Raw genomic sequence first — 14,626 nt, 5'->3', positions numbered from 1 at the left:
CAATGGCAGACCCACTCTGAACACTGCAGGACAGGACAAGGCAGCTCTGGCACCAGCATTGGGGCAGGACATGACCCATGCCCCTGTTAGCAGCTCCATTCATTCCAGAGAAAGGCCATCACTTCTCTCTGGATGATGGTGATGCTTTTCACTGCACCAAAATCTCTGCTTAAAGGAGAGAATTCAGAAAGAAACATCCAAGAGGCGATGTTATCATTAGCAAAGCTGAGTGCCACAAAAAAACCACCCTTGGAAGTTGGTTCCCTCTGGGTTTAGCCTTTGCTCCTCTTTGTGTTGTGGCTCAGCTGTAGCAAACCCACGGATCTCCTGCAGCTTGGGAGCATCCACACATGCCTTCAAGAAGCGCGGTGGCTGCCCCTTGCTGCCTGACGGTGCCTGCTTTGGGGGGCTGGAGTAGCCTTTACCAGCATTCATCACTCAGCAAAGCCATGCAATAGGTCAGGACAGGAATGAAGACAGCTGTCATTCGGTTTCTGCGTATAAATAGCACTGTGAATCTGAGAACCTCCTCGGATCCCTCCTGGCATGCTGGGATGTTTTGGGAAGCAGGGCACGATGTCTCCTGCACGTCCAGGGGGGTTCATGCTCCGTGGAATCAAGCGCCTGGTCCTTCCCTGCCAGGGGGGCGAGGCAGGTCTGTTTGCTCTTTCAGTTTTGTTTTACCTCATTTTTTTATTTGATACTTGAAGAAGCGTCAGTGATGGACATTGTACAGTAGTGCTCTGGACTGGAGAGTGGATGCACTTTATCGTCACTTGTGTACGGATGGTGGGTCCCATCCCACCTCTGCCGAGCCCCAGCAAGGTGTCCTTGGTGGCAGCAGAGCCAGCGTGGGCTGGTTCTTCCAAAACGCTTTCTAGGATGTTAGGGAGGAATCTCTGTGTTTCAGTGTGGGTTTTCACATCCTGTAGAAACTTGAAGTCACGTTCTGCTGTCAGTTGACCCAGTGAAAAATTCAGCTGGGATTGTGCTAGGCAGACTTTGGTTTACCTGTGCCATGCCAGCAGAGATTGGGCAGCTCCTGCCTCCTTCCTGTGTGACTCCCCCATTCCAGTGGGTTACTTCACTGGAATCTGGAGTCACTGCAGCCCTGGCAGGCTGCGGCATCCCTGCTGGATCTGCTCCAACATCGCTTCAGGGCTGCTAATGGAGCAAATTGAAAGTCACCCCCAGTAAAGTGACACTAATGTAAAATCTGGAGTAGTTCCACTACTGTCTGTGCAAAATGAATTCCCCCTCCAATGGTGGCACCAGGTTGCTGACAGCAGGATGTGCTTTCTGGGCTTATGATGATGCTCTTGAAACAACTTGCAGAGAAATGGAGTGGTGAGACATAGCACGGTGGTGTGGCTGTTGAGATCTGCTCTTGGCTTCCAGCTGGGACACAAGACATGGTCACAGGTTGTTTTGCTTATCTGTGAAACCATAAGCATTCTTTTTTCCTTTTTCTTTAATGAATTCTCGTCAAGATAATCATTAAAAAAAAGGGGAGGGGGGGGGGAAACGACCAGGGGCTGGATCCTGTTTTGCTGTATGGGATTTGCTCCTGAGTTAGAAAGCAGTGTTAAGCAAACATGAAAGGCAAAGGGCACAAGGGCTGGCGGATCCCAGACTGGAAGGTTTGGCAACTGCTGCAGAACCGGCTCTGATCCCAGCCCCAGGCAAGCCAAGGAAATCCCCAGAGATGCTCAGAGCAGCCCCTGGGCATCTGACTTCGAAGTCGGGAGTCTGTGGGGCTGCAGAGGACTTCCTCTGGCTCTGCTCTGGTATCAAAGAGATCCAGGCTCCAGCTTGCTGCCATTGGGACTCTAGCAGGCCAACTCCAATGGGATTTCCTCACATGAGACATGCTAAAATGAAACCCAAGCCACAGGGTCCCCACAGCAGTTGATCTCACTGATACTCACCCAGGGTAGCACAGCCCTCCCCAGCCCTTCATGCTTTGCTTGCACAGCATCATGTGTGCTTCCTCTCATCCTCACTTCAGACTAATGTATGAGTTTGTGTGTATCCACTTTCCCTTGGGTCTGGGCGCTGTTGCACGGTCCTGCTCTACAGTACTACCACCTCGTGCTGAGCCAGCTGGCCACCAAGTCTCCTGGTCCTTGCCAGCCATGCTGACTGTGTGGCCCTTCCATTCAAAGTCCATTCCCTATTATTTTGTGTTAGCTTTTTTTTTTTTTTTTTCTCCTCTTTTCTTTTAACATCATAGGGAACCTGTAGTCAGGATTGTTACTATTGGAAACCGATCACATGTTCCATCCAGGTATTTTCATCTCTCTGGCGTTACGCAAAAATAAAGGCCTGAGAGAGAGATGTAACCGAACATAGAAGTAGAGTTAGGCTTGTTGTCTGAGTTTTGAGGCATATAGTATAATGGGAGAAGGAAAAAAATTAAAATAAAATAAAATTAAAATAATGATGTTGCACAACTTGTAGAAAACAAAGAAGGGAAAGGGTTAATGTATTAAATGTGCTAAATTACATTAAGAACTTAATTTTATTAAAGTATTATTACTTAAGAAACCTGGTATCTGCTCTTGGTTTGTGTCTGTTCACAGCTCAGGAAGGGCCAGGAGCAGTGGCTGGAAACAAGGCGCTGCTGGGCTGAGTTCCAGGGCAGTGGGGCTGGACCTCCGTCTGCCACCTCTCCTGTGTCTCCCACTAGTCCCAGGCTTTTGGCAGCACTTCTTGGGGTTAATTAAAGCAGTTGTGAGATGATAAGCCTCCTAAGGCAGCTGCTTCTCCCAGTGTTGGTGCTAGCAGGTCCCATGTCCATGAGCCACCCCGTGCCACATTTCACCCTTCCCACTTCTTCATCCCAGCAGAAAACATCCGAAAACTGGAAAGCATAGAACAAAACTGAGTTGCCTGGCCAAGAGTGTCTCCATGAGTCTAAATGAACTCATCATCCTGTGTGTCCATGCCAGAGCCTGGCTGATGGCATGTCCAGTGGCAGGGAGGCCCAAGAGACATGTGGCTCAGCTTTGTCCCTTTGTGGAGCAGCATCCATCACCCGCGTGCCCACCTCTCCAGCCGGTGGGGCTGACATCACCTCTTGGCACCGTGTTTTGGTGTGGGCAGATGGTGTGGGAGGAGGTGATGCTTGACAGCTCCAGCTGGTCTCCATGTTGCCAGGGCTTTGCCAGCTGAGGTGGGCATGAGGCGAAGTACAGCCTGTGGGGCAGTGGCCACCATTCACCTGGGGATGGCCCCCAGCTGTAGTCAGACCCAGACAGAGGATGGGTCTGGCCAGCTCAGGGATGAGGCTGCCTCAGGAGGGGGCAGTGCCATGGTGTAGGGACACAGTGCCAGGGGCCTGGAGTCAAGGTTAAGGTGCTGCCAGGGCTGGGGTGGTTGCACAGTGGGTGGATAAAAAGGGGCACCCATAAGGTGTGGTCGCTTCTGTGCCCCGTTTGTGCATCCCTGCACTGCCCCTGTGCCAGCAGCAGGATCCCACCTGTTCTTCTAATCCTGATTTCAAGGTCTCCCCTCTGGCCTCCCAGCAGGACACTACCTTGCCCAGGCTACAATCATACCTTCCTCCCAACCCTCCTCCTCACCCTTCATTACCTGTGGATACTTCCCAGCTGCCCCATGTAGGGCTGGCACTGCTCTTGCCTGAAGGAAGGACCTGGCAGAGTTAGAAAAGGCTTCAACAGCAGCTTTATTTGGGGATTTTGCCTCAATTTCCATTTCACTGAGAAATCATGCTCCAAGGGGGAACCCTATCCCAGATCCTACTGGTACAACCAAGTGAGATGCAGAGACTGGGGGCAGCTCTGGAGAGAAAGAGATCCTCCAAAACCCCACACTGTGACAGGGGCCACACTCCCAGTACTGGCTCAACAGTGCAGGGTTTCCCACCTGCACCTCTCTTGACTGACACCTGCCAACCACCCCTGATAGCAGCACAGGACTCAGCACAATCTGTCTCAACATCTCGGATGATGCCTACCCTGGCGAGTGGCCGCTGTCCCCAAGGCAGTCACTGACATAGTAGACGCTCCATCCAGTGATGGCATGTCCCCAGGCTGGGCCATGCAGCCACCAGCCACAGTGGCCACACACTCAAGAAGGGAAGGGCCAAGCCATGCCAGGGGGTCCTTGCAGCTGGAGCCAAGGGGTCCTCAGTGCTGACACTGGCTCCCACACAGAGAGCTGTGCAGAAGGACAATGTGCCCAGCCTAAGCACCTCATCCCTGCCCTCGCCCTCAGCCCTCCAAATCCCTGGTCCCCCCTTGACCCCTCCTTGGCCAAGGCCCCCCAGCCTCTGCTCCCATCTTTTTCCATGGAAGAGTCACAGCTTTTCCCTTTGCTGGGGTCATGCCACAGGGAGGGGCTCACAATGCAAAAACAGTGTCACCCCCCACAACCCATCCTGGATGGCCCCAGCAGCACCCAGAGGCAATCCCAGCTCTCAGTGCCGCAGGGACCAGGCTGGGCACAACCAGCCACATCACTGCTGGTTTCACCAGGCAGGAGAAGGATGCACCCAGTGTCCCCCTCCACACCCATCCCATGGGGCTGCACACAGGGCATCACCAAACAGGGACTCACCATGTTTGGGCTTGTTCAGTGCCACCCAGTCACCCAGCAACTACGCCTGCAGGGCTAAAGGGAGCAGGGACACAGGGGATGGCATGCCCCCAACCTTGGGGAGAGAGGGGAGACAACCCCCCGCTATTTGTTGGTCCTACATAAACACAGGCGGAGAAGCATACAGGCAGGATCATGGTGCACACAAAAGCAGCCACCAGCCTGCACTACTCAGGGAGCTGTGGTGGGCAGAGGTGGAAGGTGAGGCATGATGCCACCATGTGCTGTGTGGTGGGGGGGGTCAAGGTGGGGGCACCCCAGGGGCTCAGATGTTCTGGCAACAAGGTGCCTGCCGGCCCTCCTGCTGCGTGGGCAGCACCCGGATGGGCTCAATGGTGGTGGAGGGGCCAAACTCTGGCTCCGGCTGCCCAGTGATCTGCCTCTGGGACACGATGCGGTAGATCTCTGCCAGCAGAGAGAGGAGAAGTGAAAAAATTGTTTAGGTAAGTATTTCAGTAGGGGATCTGCTCCCTCCACAAAAATATAGCTCCAGGGATGCAAATGCCCACCTCTCCCCATCCAGGGGAGCAGGATTCCAACCAGGCCCCCAGCAGTGTCCTGAGAAGACACAATGTCCAAAGCCATCTCTATCCCTGTCCCTCCCTCTTCTGGTTGCCCCTTACCTGAAAGGATGTTGTGGAAAGCTGTCTCCACATTGGTGGAATCCAGAGCAGATGTCTCAAGGAAGGACAGCCCATTCTTCTCTGCAAGAACAATGTGAGCTCAGGTGAGTGCCATGAACTCCAGCCAGATGGGATGGGACGGGACCGGACAGAATGGGAGAAGATACCTGCAAAGCTCCTGGCCTCATCGGTGGGTACAGCCCGCAGGTGTCGCAGGTCACTCTTATTGCCCACTAGCATGATGACAATGTTGGCGTCAGCATGGTCCTGCAGTTCCTTCAGCCAGCGCTCTGCATTCTCATATGTCAGGTACTTGGCAATGTCATAGACGAGCAGAGCTCCCACTGCCCCCCGGTAGTACCTGGGGGATAGTGAGGGGACAGGGTCACAGCAGGGCCCCAGGCAAAGGCCACAGGTTGAGAGCAAGGAAACTCACGCTGAGGTGATGGCCCGGTACCGCTCCTGCCCGGCTGTATCCCAGATCTGAGCCTTCACTGTCTTGTTGTCCACCTGGATGCTCCTTGTCGCAAACTCCACCCCAATGGTACTCTTGCTCTCCAGGTTGAACTCATTGCGGGTGAAGCGCGAAAGCAGGTTGCTCTTCCCCACCCCTGAGTCCCCGATGAGCACAACTGGGGGGCACAAATACAGTGTCAGTTCCCCCAGCCACCCAGGAAAGCCACCCACCCCACAGCCTGCCACGGATGGGAATTTCCCCAGGTGCCTCCCCTCACCCAGACCCCATCTCATCCATGAGAAACTGACTGGTAAGGGGTGAAGCAGAGCAGGACCAGCCACCTCTACTCCTCCCAGCAGCATCACTGCTGCCTATAAATACCCCTTGACTTTGCTCTGGCTTTGGAAAGGATGAGCTGCCCTTGCATTGAAAACTGAGTTCTCTAGAATTTTAGAGACCACCATGAGATCCAAGAGGGGAATGAAGAATCTATGTGAACTGCTCCCAGCCCTGGCTCCTGTAGGATGACAGGGGATGGACAGACACAGGAGGACCATGTGCTGAGGGCCCCTCAGAGCCACACAGCTGGCACAGCACCAGGAGAGAAGTGCAGAACAAAGCAGCTGAGAGAGCTCCTCCCTCATTGTACTCGAGGCACCACTCAGCAGCAGTTTCCCCCACACCAGGTCCCTGACTAACTCCAGGGAGGAAGATTTTCCTGGGCAGCAGCCAGGGGAGGTATGCAAGGAACCAGGGGCTACCAGCATGTTGCTGGCTGGAATTACGTCGTGTCGGTGGCTAGAATTACTTGGGGCCTTGCGGGCAGGCCTGTGTGGGTAGGCTGACTCACAGCCACCCACTGGTGAGCTCACACCCTGGATTTTATGGCTCAGGAAGCTGTGGCATTGCCAAGATGTCCCTTTGCTTCCCCAGCACCCGCTTTGGCCACAGCAGACTGCAGGGAAGCCTGGCATGCACAGGGATGGGGATGCTTCACGGGGATGCTGGGCTCCCACAGGCAGAAACGCCAAGGTAGTGTCTCCAAGGGCCTGCCCCTGTCCCCCACCCGCCCCGTGCATAGCAGTAGTCAGAGCATGACCAGCACTAGAAAGGACAAGCCCAAATCCCTGGATCCTCTCCTTCCACTGCAGCTGGGGACCAGCACGGCTTTCTCTCCTGGGGTTGATTACTTAGCTCTCAGATGTGCTCCCCTCACCCAGTGCGACAGAGCAGAGCACCCACGGGTGCTCAGGGGCCAACACGGCACCCACAGAGTCCCACGGACCAGCCTTCCCCACTCTACCCCTGGCATCAGCACCCTGCCATCGCCACGGCCATCGCCACAGCCACCGCTCCTTGACGCTGTGGCCTCCAGCCGACTCCCGCAGCAGCAAAGTGCTGCTGTAATGAGCATCGAGACCACAAACCATCAGACCAGCTCTAGCAAACCCTCCGACCACAGTAACACTTCCATCCCAGCCTCACCAGTATCCACCCTCCTTCCCAGCACGGTGGAGCACCACAAGAAGCCCCCCCCTCCCGCCTCGTCCTGAGAACTGAGTGTTATATCCCAGTACGAGCCTCAGATCCCAGTTCCACGCCGAGGGTGCTGCGTGGAGCCGGCCCGGACGGCAGCAGGCTGAGGCCGGGCACAGGCACGCTCATTGCAGGCATGGCCAGCGCAGGCCGGGCAGCAGACCCACCTTTGAAGAGATAATCGTACTCATCCTCCTTGCCCCGCATCTCGCCCAGCACCACAGCCCCACTCCCACCGAGCCAACTGGGATTTCCGGGCCTTATCCAGCCCTAGCAGGGGCTGTCCCCCGCCACCCATTGGTGGCCACAGCCTTTCCTGCTCCACACCCATTGGCGGCCGGGGCCGCCCGTCAGCACTCAGGTGTGTTCACCTAGGCCAGGTAAGGGGGCAGGGATGCTGCATGGCGGCAGGGACAGGCCACTACCTGTGTGTGCTCCTGATGGGGACAGTGCTGGCCACACGTTCCACGCAGAGCCGTGGGTGTGACGTGGAGCTGGGCTGGCACGTCTGGCGTGGTGCAAAGGGAAAGCAAATGAAGACACAGAGAATCCATCAGGAATTATCCCGTTTCCAAGGGGTTTCAGATAACAGAGGCTTCGTCATCGTTCGAACTGATAAAGTTCGAACAGAGGACCTAAACTGGGAAAGGCTGCATGAGGAGGAGGCACAGGGGGACCATGGCTTTAGGGTGGGAGAGGGTGCAGGACGCGCCTAGCTTCAGGGTGGGAGGGAGTGCAGGAGGGCCATGATATTGGGGTAGGAGGGGGCACAGGGGCGACATGGCATCCAGCTGGGCTGCTTTGGAGGCCATGATCTTCAGCACATTATAAAGGTGGAGATCCAGGGCGTCGACCACAAACACGCAGGAATTCCAGCTCAGTAAACCTGCATTTCACAAGTCCTTTAATGATTGTGTCACGCCCCTGCTGGACACAGAGCTGCTCCCGGCCCCATGGCACTGGGCCCTGCGCCAAGCCCTGTCCTGCCATGCAGACAGTAGGCACCTTTGCTTGGTCCTTCTGCCACATGTGCCCCATGTCTAGGGATGGGACAGATATCTAGGGATGAGACAGCCAAAGGCTGAGTGCTGCCACTTCACACCATAGGGCTTGGCTCAACTCCAGAGCAGTCCCTGGTGGGACAGATACCTTTTGGTCAGCCACATCCTCAGTGCACAGCACAGAGTGGCCCTACTGGAGAAACCTCAGGGCCAGAGGCAACCAGAAAGGCTCCTGTTGCTGGTATGATCCTGCCCAGAACCTCTTGGCTTCTTCCCCAGAAGTGCCTCAGGGGTGTCCCTGGTCCTTTTGCCCTGCAGCTCCAGAAGGGCTGATACGGTGCGTGACAGTGGTGATGCGAATCAGGGCTCAGCAAAAATGAAACCGAGAGAGAAGAGCTCCTGGAGCTGGGGCTTCTCACTGTTTATGGCAGAATTTGGCTCTTGTCCAGGCTGCTGGTCCCCACTGCACCAGGACAGGGGTGGCAGTGCAGGTAGGGTGACAACAGCCTGTGCTGGTGGCCACTGGTGTGTCCCAGGGCTGTGGGGTTCCCTGGGGACTTCCCGGGGTACTTGGCGGGCTCAGAGGGGCACGCAGCACGGGCGCCTCTCCTCCTGCACTGGGGCCAGGCTTGCAGGGTTCTCGTTGGCAAGTGACACCGTGTTGCTTTGGCTGCTCCTCTGCTTCTGCTTCTGCACTTTGTAGAAGATTTCTGCCAAAGAGGAAGTATGTCAGCCAAGGCCCCCTGGGGATGCAGGGACAGCTTCAAGCCTGCAGCCCCCACTGCTCTCCCACAGCTTGGCATGCCAGTGGCTCTCCTTCCCCTCTATGCAGCAGAGGGGTGACTTGAGGGGTAACAAGGGAGCAGCTCTCACAGGTTGCATCTCTACGTGCTTGGGGAACACCCTGTGCTTGGGCAATTTCCGCTTGCTCAACCTGGGATTAGTGCTTTACCCTGTGCTGGGGCTGCTACCTCACTGGGCCAGGGTGGTTCAGCACAGCACTGCACAGCATGGCATGGAATATCACCACATGGTTTGGCATGGCTCAGCATAGCATGGCACACCTCACTGCCCAGATGCTGCTGGCTGCCATTCCTGGAGAGTTGCTCTTAGACTCCATCCCTGGCCCCCCAGGTCCCCATGGCCGGTTTGGCAGGATGCTGGAGACACCAAGTCATGAGCCCAGGACAACAGGAAGGAGACTGGAGATTATGGGGGAGAAGCAGCCCCTGGGGCTTCAGGGATTCCCAGAGGCCATGAGAACAAAGCTTCAGGTGTGGGGAGTGAAACGCCCAGCACCAAAGGCTGAAAGCCAAAGCAGCCAGAAAGACACCACCAAAAGATCTCATGAAACCAGCCCAAAACAGCTCAAGTGGAGCAGGGAGAGAAGTGCTGCACATCATCTGCCCAGCTCTGCATCCTTGGGAAAGGGACTCCACAATGCCCTGGGACCTTGCTGCACCACGGCACCAGTGCCTGTACCTTTCAGGATCGTCTCAAATGCTTCCTCAACATTGGTGGAGTCCAGTGCTGAGGTCTCAACAAACAGCAGCCCATTGTTGTCTGCAAGAAGAGGAGCCTCTTGAGATGATGCAGACCCCAGTGAGGACATGGCCCCAATCTGGAGCACCTTTAGAGATGTTCAGGTGCCTGCACTGGTGCAGGTCCACGCTTTTGGGGAGGTTCTTAAGCCCCCAGCCCTATGGTGGGGTGCCAGCCTGTACCTGCAAACATTTTCGCCTCTTCCATGGGCACCTCTCGAGCCTGTGCGAGGTCAGTCTTGTTCCCCACCAGCATGACAACAATGCTGGCCTCAGCATGGTCGTACAGCTCCTTCAGCCAGCGGTCCACCACATCGTATGTCTGGTGCTTGGTGATATCAAACACAACCAGGGCACCCACAGCCCCACGGTAATACCTGTGACAGAACCCCATCATCATTCCATGCTCCAGATCCACCGTACCCTCAGCATCCTCACCCACACGGCTGAACCCAAGCCCCAGGAGAAGCATGGACTTCAGGCCTCCCATCCTTACGCTGAAGTGATGGCGCGGTACCGCTCCAGTCCAGCAGTGTCCCAGATCTGAGCCTTCACCACGGCGTCTCCCACCAGGATTGTGCGTGTGGAGAACTCCACGCCAATGGTGGTGCGGCTGTCATGGTTGAACTCATTGCGGGTAAAACGAGAGAGCAGGTTTGTTTTTCCCACTCCAGACTCCCCGATCAGGACAACTGTGGAAGGAAGGAGAAATCCCACTGGACTGCCCCAGCTACCAGCACTGGTTGCATGGGCATCGCTTGCTGTCCAATGACCCCAAACGGATCGCAGAGGCTGGGCAGCTGTGTGGGTTTGAACCCTAGTGTGGTTGCTCCTTCAGCAAACAGGGGCCCTGTGGGAGCCAGCTGCGCTCCCTAGTGCTGGTGCAGCCCCAGAGTAGTTCAGGGGGTTCATGGCTATCGGGATCTGAGCAGCAGGAGCAGAGCAAGGATGTTGATGAGCCCTGGGTCACCCTGCTGCAGTGGGCACCCAGGATGGGTGGCACGCCAGAGCCTGTCTCCACATGCCCAAAGGGAGCACTGAGTTCCAGCAGAGTCCAGCCACCAGTACCTGGCAGAGATCAGGTGGACCCAAGGAGCTCAGCAAGGGAGGTGTGAGATTGCCCTCATTTCTCCAGCTCAGGTTTGACCCCTATGTTCTTCGCACATGCCACTGCCCAGGTCACCACAGCAAATGACTTTTCAATGCCCACTGCTCTCGGAGGTTACAGGCTCTCGTGGCATTTATGTCTCACACACTCAGTCCCAGCTTTTTCAGCCCCATCTCGCAACAGTAATTTGCTTGGCACTGCACACCCGCAGCCTTGAGGTGAGTGTGGATCTCTCCGGGTCTCTGGGGACCCTGGCACTGCTCAGCAGCCCTGGCCTCGCTGCTGTCAGTGGTCGGTGCCTGTTCCCCAGTTCCCTGACCCTCCGTCGTTCCCGGTTCCTATCACAGCTGCAGGGATAGTCAACAACGTCCCAGCTCGGGACACAGCCGCTCTGGGGAACGGGCACCCTCGTTCCCTCCCCGCAGCTCCTGGCTTTCTGCTCCACTCCTTTTGGGGAAGTGGAGGGTCGCATCGAGCGCAAGACTCACCCTTGAAGACAAAGTTATAGTCCTCCTCGGGGCTGGCCATGTCGCCCCGACTGCCGCCTGCCCTTGCAGGGCCGCCCCGGGTTTCCTCCTTCCCGCTGCCAACCCTCGAGCAGACGGCGAGGTGGGCCGGGCTCCCGGAGGCGCCGAGGGAGGAGACAGAGCGACTAAAGGTTACCCTCTGTTGGGGAGGGAGCGGCACCGAAGGGGGTCCACGGGAGAGCGGAAGGTCTGGGGCAGCGGAGGCGAGAGCGGCCGAGATGGCAACAACGCTCCCGGTTGACTCAAGGGGTGGGACTGGGTGTCGCAGCGCAGGTTGGGCAGGTAGTGTCACCCCTGGGACCGTCACGGGATGGCTGGAGGAGGAGCCAGGGCCTGATCCTGAATGCAGGGCAGGCTGAGGCAGCGCGAACAGCATGAACAGTATGGGCAACATAGGCAGGGAGGTATGCGAGGGCACCGTGGGGTGTGAAGGCAGCGTGGCCAGGCTGGAGCAGGGCGCACAGGACAGTGAAGGCAACACGGCCGGCGTGCACAGGGAAGACGGCATGGGCAGGGAGGGCACTGTGAGCAGCGTGGGGAGGGGAGGGGTGCGATGGTATCGCAGGCAGCGATGGCAGACTGGGGCAGCATGGACAGAGCAGGGAAACGTGTGGTGCGATGGCAGCAAAGGCAGACCGAGACAGCATGGGCAGAGCAGGGCACTGTGGGGTGGGACGGCAGCGAGGGCACTTGTGCCAGGAGCAGAACCCGTGCTCAGCCCGGCTCCCGCCGCTGTGAATGTTCCCTCGACTCTGCTGCCATCGTGTGAAAGCCAGGGAAATTGGGATGGGATGGAGCCCCCGCCACTCCCAGCTATCCCAGTGTGACCAGCAGGGCTGTGCAGAGCTGTTGTAACCCCTCTCCTTTGACAACAGCCCCTTGCAACTTCTGCAATGGGCACCTGCAACCCAGCCAGGCTGTGTTACCCCCTCAGCTCCCCCAACAACAGATGCAATGGACACAAGCCAACAACAGACACAATGGACACAAGCATCAAACACACTTTTATTCCCCCCAGCTTTTATATTCCTTCCACCTTATTTTTAAGACCACACCAGAGCTCCAGGATGCCCATGGGGCCACTCACACCCAACCCACGCTGGTGACGGTGATGGTGTCGGAGCCCAGTGGCACTGCAGAGCCCTCCACTGCATGCTCATGATGCGGCCACCTGTGTGAGCGGCTCCTCCAGGTACTGGACTAGCGCCTGTGCCTGCAAGCAGAGAATGGCATGAGCCATGCTCAGGTGGGTTTTGCAACCTGTGTACCCACTGCCCATTTGCTTATTGTCATTTATATTTCAGTTTAGAACCTTAAAAAGGTGTGATGCGGTCCCTGGGCAGGCACGGGGGAGGTGCAAAAGCGTGTCCCAAGCACAGCAGCTTCCTCCAGCCCTTCCATCCCAATCCTCTTCAAGAGCTCTTTTCCATACCAAAGCAGGAATGCAGCCCTGCAAACCACCTGGGCACCTCCCAACCAGCATTACCTTGGCCTTCAGCATCCCAAATCCGACTGTCTCCTTGGCGTACATGCAGAGCAGCAGGTTTGCCACCCGTGTGATGGCCACTCGCCCCTCCTGCCCAGGAAGAAACAGCACCTGTTGCACCCCAGGTTGGCCTGGACTCCCAGCACAGTCCTGGCACCACAGCCAGGTCCCCAAGGAGGGCAGGGCAGGCCCCAGCCCCACATACCATACAGTCCATGAGGATAAATTTGAGGTTGTCCTCATTGAATGCCTGGTGCCCATTCTTGTCGTAGGCCACCCAGATGTTGCTGGCAATGGCCGCAGTGACCCTGGCATCAGTGTCCCCATAGCCCGAGTAGGCAAGCAGGGACCCCTCGTTGTTCAGCAGCCTGGGAAGGACACAGCAGGGCAAACTGATGCCTCTAACACCAGACCCTTTTTCAGTACCAGGGGTAGAGCAAACCCGCTCATCCAGTCCCAAGCACTGCTCCCAAGACACTGCCACTCTGCAGGGGTTTGGCAGGGTCTAGAGGGGCTTCAAAGCCAGAAAGCTCAGCAGTGGCCCCAGGCCCGGGCAGTGCAGGGCCTGGTGGCTCTGTCTGTTGAAGCAGTGGGATCTGCCACAGGCTGGGCATGAGCCTGGGGGACAAACACTGTGCATGGCCCCAGCTCTGAGCATAGCCTTTGCACTGTGCATGAGACATCCCAGCACTGGATATCAGGAATGGTGCAAGGCCCCAGCCCCACACACTGCACAATCCCAGCCTGCCCCTGGAAGGGCCCCTTGCCTTCTGCAGGCAGGGACAGGGAGCATCCCTGGGCAGGGGCAGGAGCAAGGGCAAGGAGCATCCCCAGGCAGGGGCAGGAGCAGGGGCTGGGGGCAGGGGAAAGGCAGGCAGCATCCTTGGGCAGGCAGCATCCCTGGGGCAGGGACAGGGGCAGCATGCCCGAGGCAGGTGCAGGGACATAAGCAGGAGAAGGGCCAGGATCTGGGGCAGGAGCAAGGGCTGGGACAGGAGCAAGGGCAGAGGCAGGGACGGGGGAATGGTAGGCAGCATCTCTGGGCAGGGGCAGCACCCCCTGGGGCATGGACAGGGGTAGTATCAGCCGGGCTAAGTACAAGGAAAACATCCCCGGGCAGGGAAAGCATTCCCCGCAGTGGCGTCACCCCGCATCAGGGACCGCCCGGTGCCCGCCGGGCCCGCTCGGGGAAGGCCGCCCCCCGCCCGCTCCCCGCACTCACAGCGTGCTCTGGACGCCGCCGGTGTTGGCCTGGCTGAGCACCTGCGTCAGGGCCTTGGGCCGCAGCATGGCCACCGCCGGGATCGCGGGGCGGGGGTGGGGCCGAGGCGGGCGGGGCCGTCACGAGACCGCGCCGGGCTCGGAGCATCCCGGGGGCTGTAGTCCCGGCAGGGCCCTGCCCGTGTCCCCGTGGCGGGGGGGCCCGGGGTCGCCGGGACTCCAGAGAGACCTCGACAGCAGAAGGGAGCACGGGGCAGGCGTGGGCCCTCGGCGACCGCGGGGATCGGGGATGGGGAGGGTTGAAGGGGGGGCGTCGTTGGAGGCACCGGTGGGGCCCTGCGCGCAGGATCCTCTCCCCGCTCTGCCTTCCCCAGGCTCTGGCCCCCTCTTTCCGTTCCCGTTCTGCCTCCCTCGCCCCTGTGAGCCCCCGGCTCTGTTCCCGTGCGCCCCCGCGCTGCCGCTGTCCCTCCGGGCCGCTGAGGGGGCGCTGTGGCGGGGCGAGGAGG

General features: G+C 58.0%; 3 protein-coding genes across 3 annotated transcripts; all 3 read right to left on the bottom strand.

Annotated features, from left to right (window-relative positions):
* Positions 1-2,879: 2,879 nt before the first annotated feature.
* On the bottom strand, positions 2,880-7,499 carry LOC310919543 (ras-related protein Rab-11A-like). Its single transcript, XM_083878917.1, has 5 exons — positions 7,404-7,499; positions 5,680-5,875; positions 5,411-5,604; positions 5,244-5,324; positions 2,880-5,025 (listed from the first exon to the last, which is right to left on the bottom strand). The coding sequence occupies exons 1-5, from the start codon at positions 7,441-7,443 to the stop codon at positions 4,886-4,888; spliced, it is 651 nt and encodes a 216-aa protein (XP_083735043.1). The 5' UTR covers positions 7,444-7,499; the 3' UTR covers positions 2,880-4,885.
* A 496-nt stretch (positions 7,500-7,995) lies between these two features.
* Positions 7,996-11,822, bottom strand: LOC310919542 (ras-related protein Rab-25-like). The gene is made up of 5 exons (XM_083878916.1): positions 11,375-11,822; positions 10,275-10,470; positions 9,962-10,155; positions 9,720-9,800; positions 7,996-8,947 (listed from the first exon to the last, which is right to left on the bottom strand). The coding sequence occupies exons 1-5, from the start codon at positions 11,805-11,807 to the stop codon at positions 8,817-8,819; spliced, it is 1,035 nt and encodes a 344-aa protein (XP_083735042.1). The 5' UTR covers positions 11,808-11,822; the 3' UTR covers positions 7,996-8,816.
* A 574-nt stretch (positions 11,823-12,396) lies between these two features.
* Positions 12,397-14,217, bottom strand: LAMTOR2 (late endosomal/lysosomal adaptor, MAPK and MTOR activator 2). Its single transcript, XM_083879127.1, has 4 exons — positions 14,122-14,217; positions 13,105-13,267; positions 12,900-12,989; positions 12,397-12,626 (listed from the first exon to the last, which is right to left on the bottom strand). The coding sequence occupies exons 1-4, from the start codon at positions 14,187-14,189 to the stop codon at positions 12,570-12,572; spliced, it is 378 nt and encodes a 125-aa protein (XP_083735253.1). The 5' UTR covers positions 14,190-14,217; the 3' UTR covers positions 12,397-12,569.
* Positions 14,218-14,626: the final 409 nt, after the last annotated feature.

Source organism: Zosterops lateralis, assembly GCF_965231275.1.
Source record: "Zosterops lateralis genome assembly, chromosome: 27".
NCBI classification, from domain to species: Eukaryota; Metazoa; Chordata; class Aves; order Passeriformes; family Zosteropidae; genus Zosterops; species Zosterops lateralis.
This window is presented reverse-complemented; position numbering and strand designations above follow the sequence as displayed.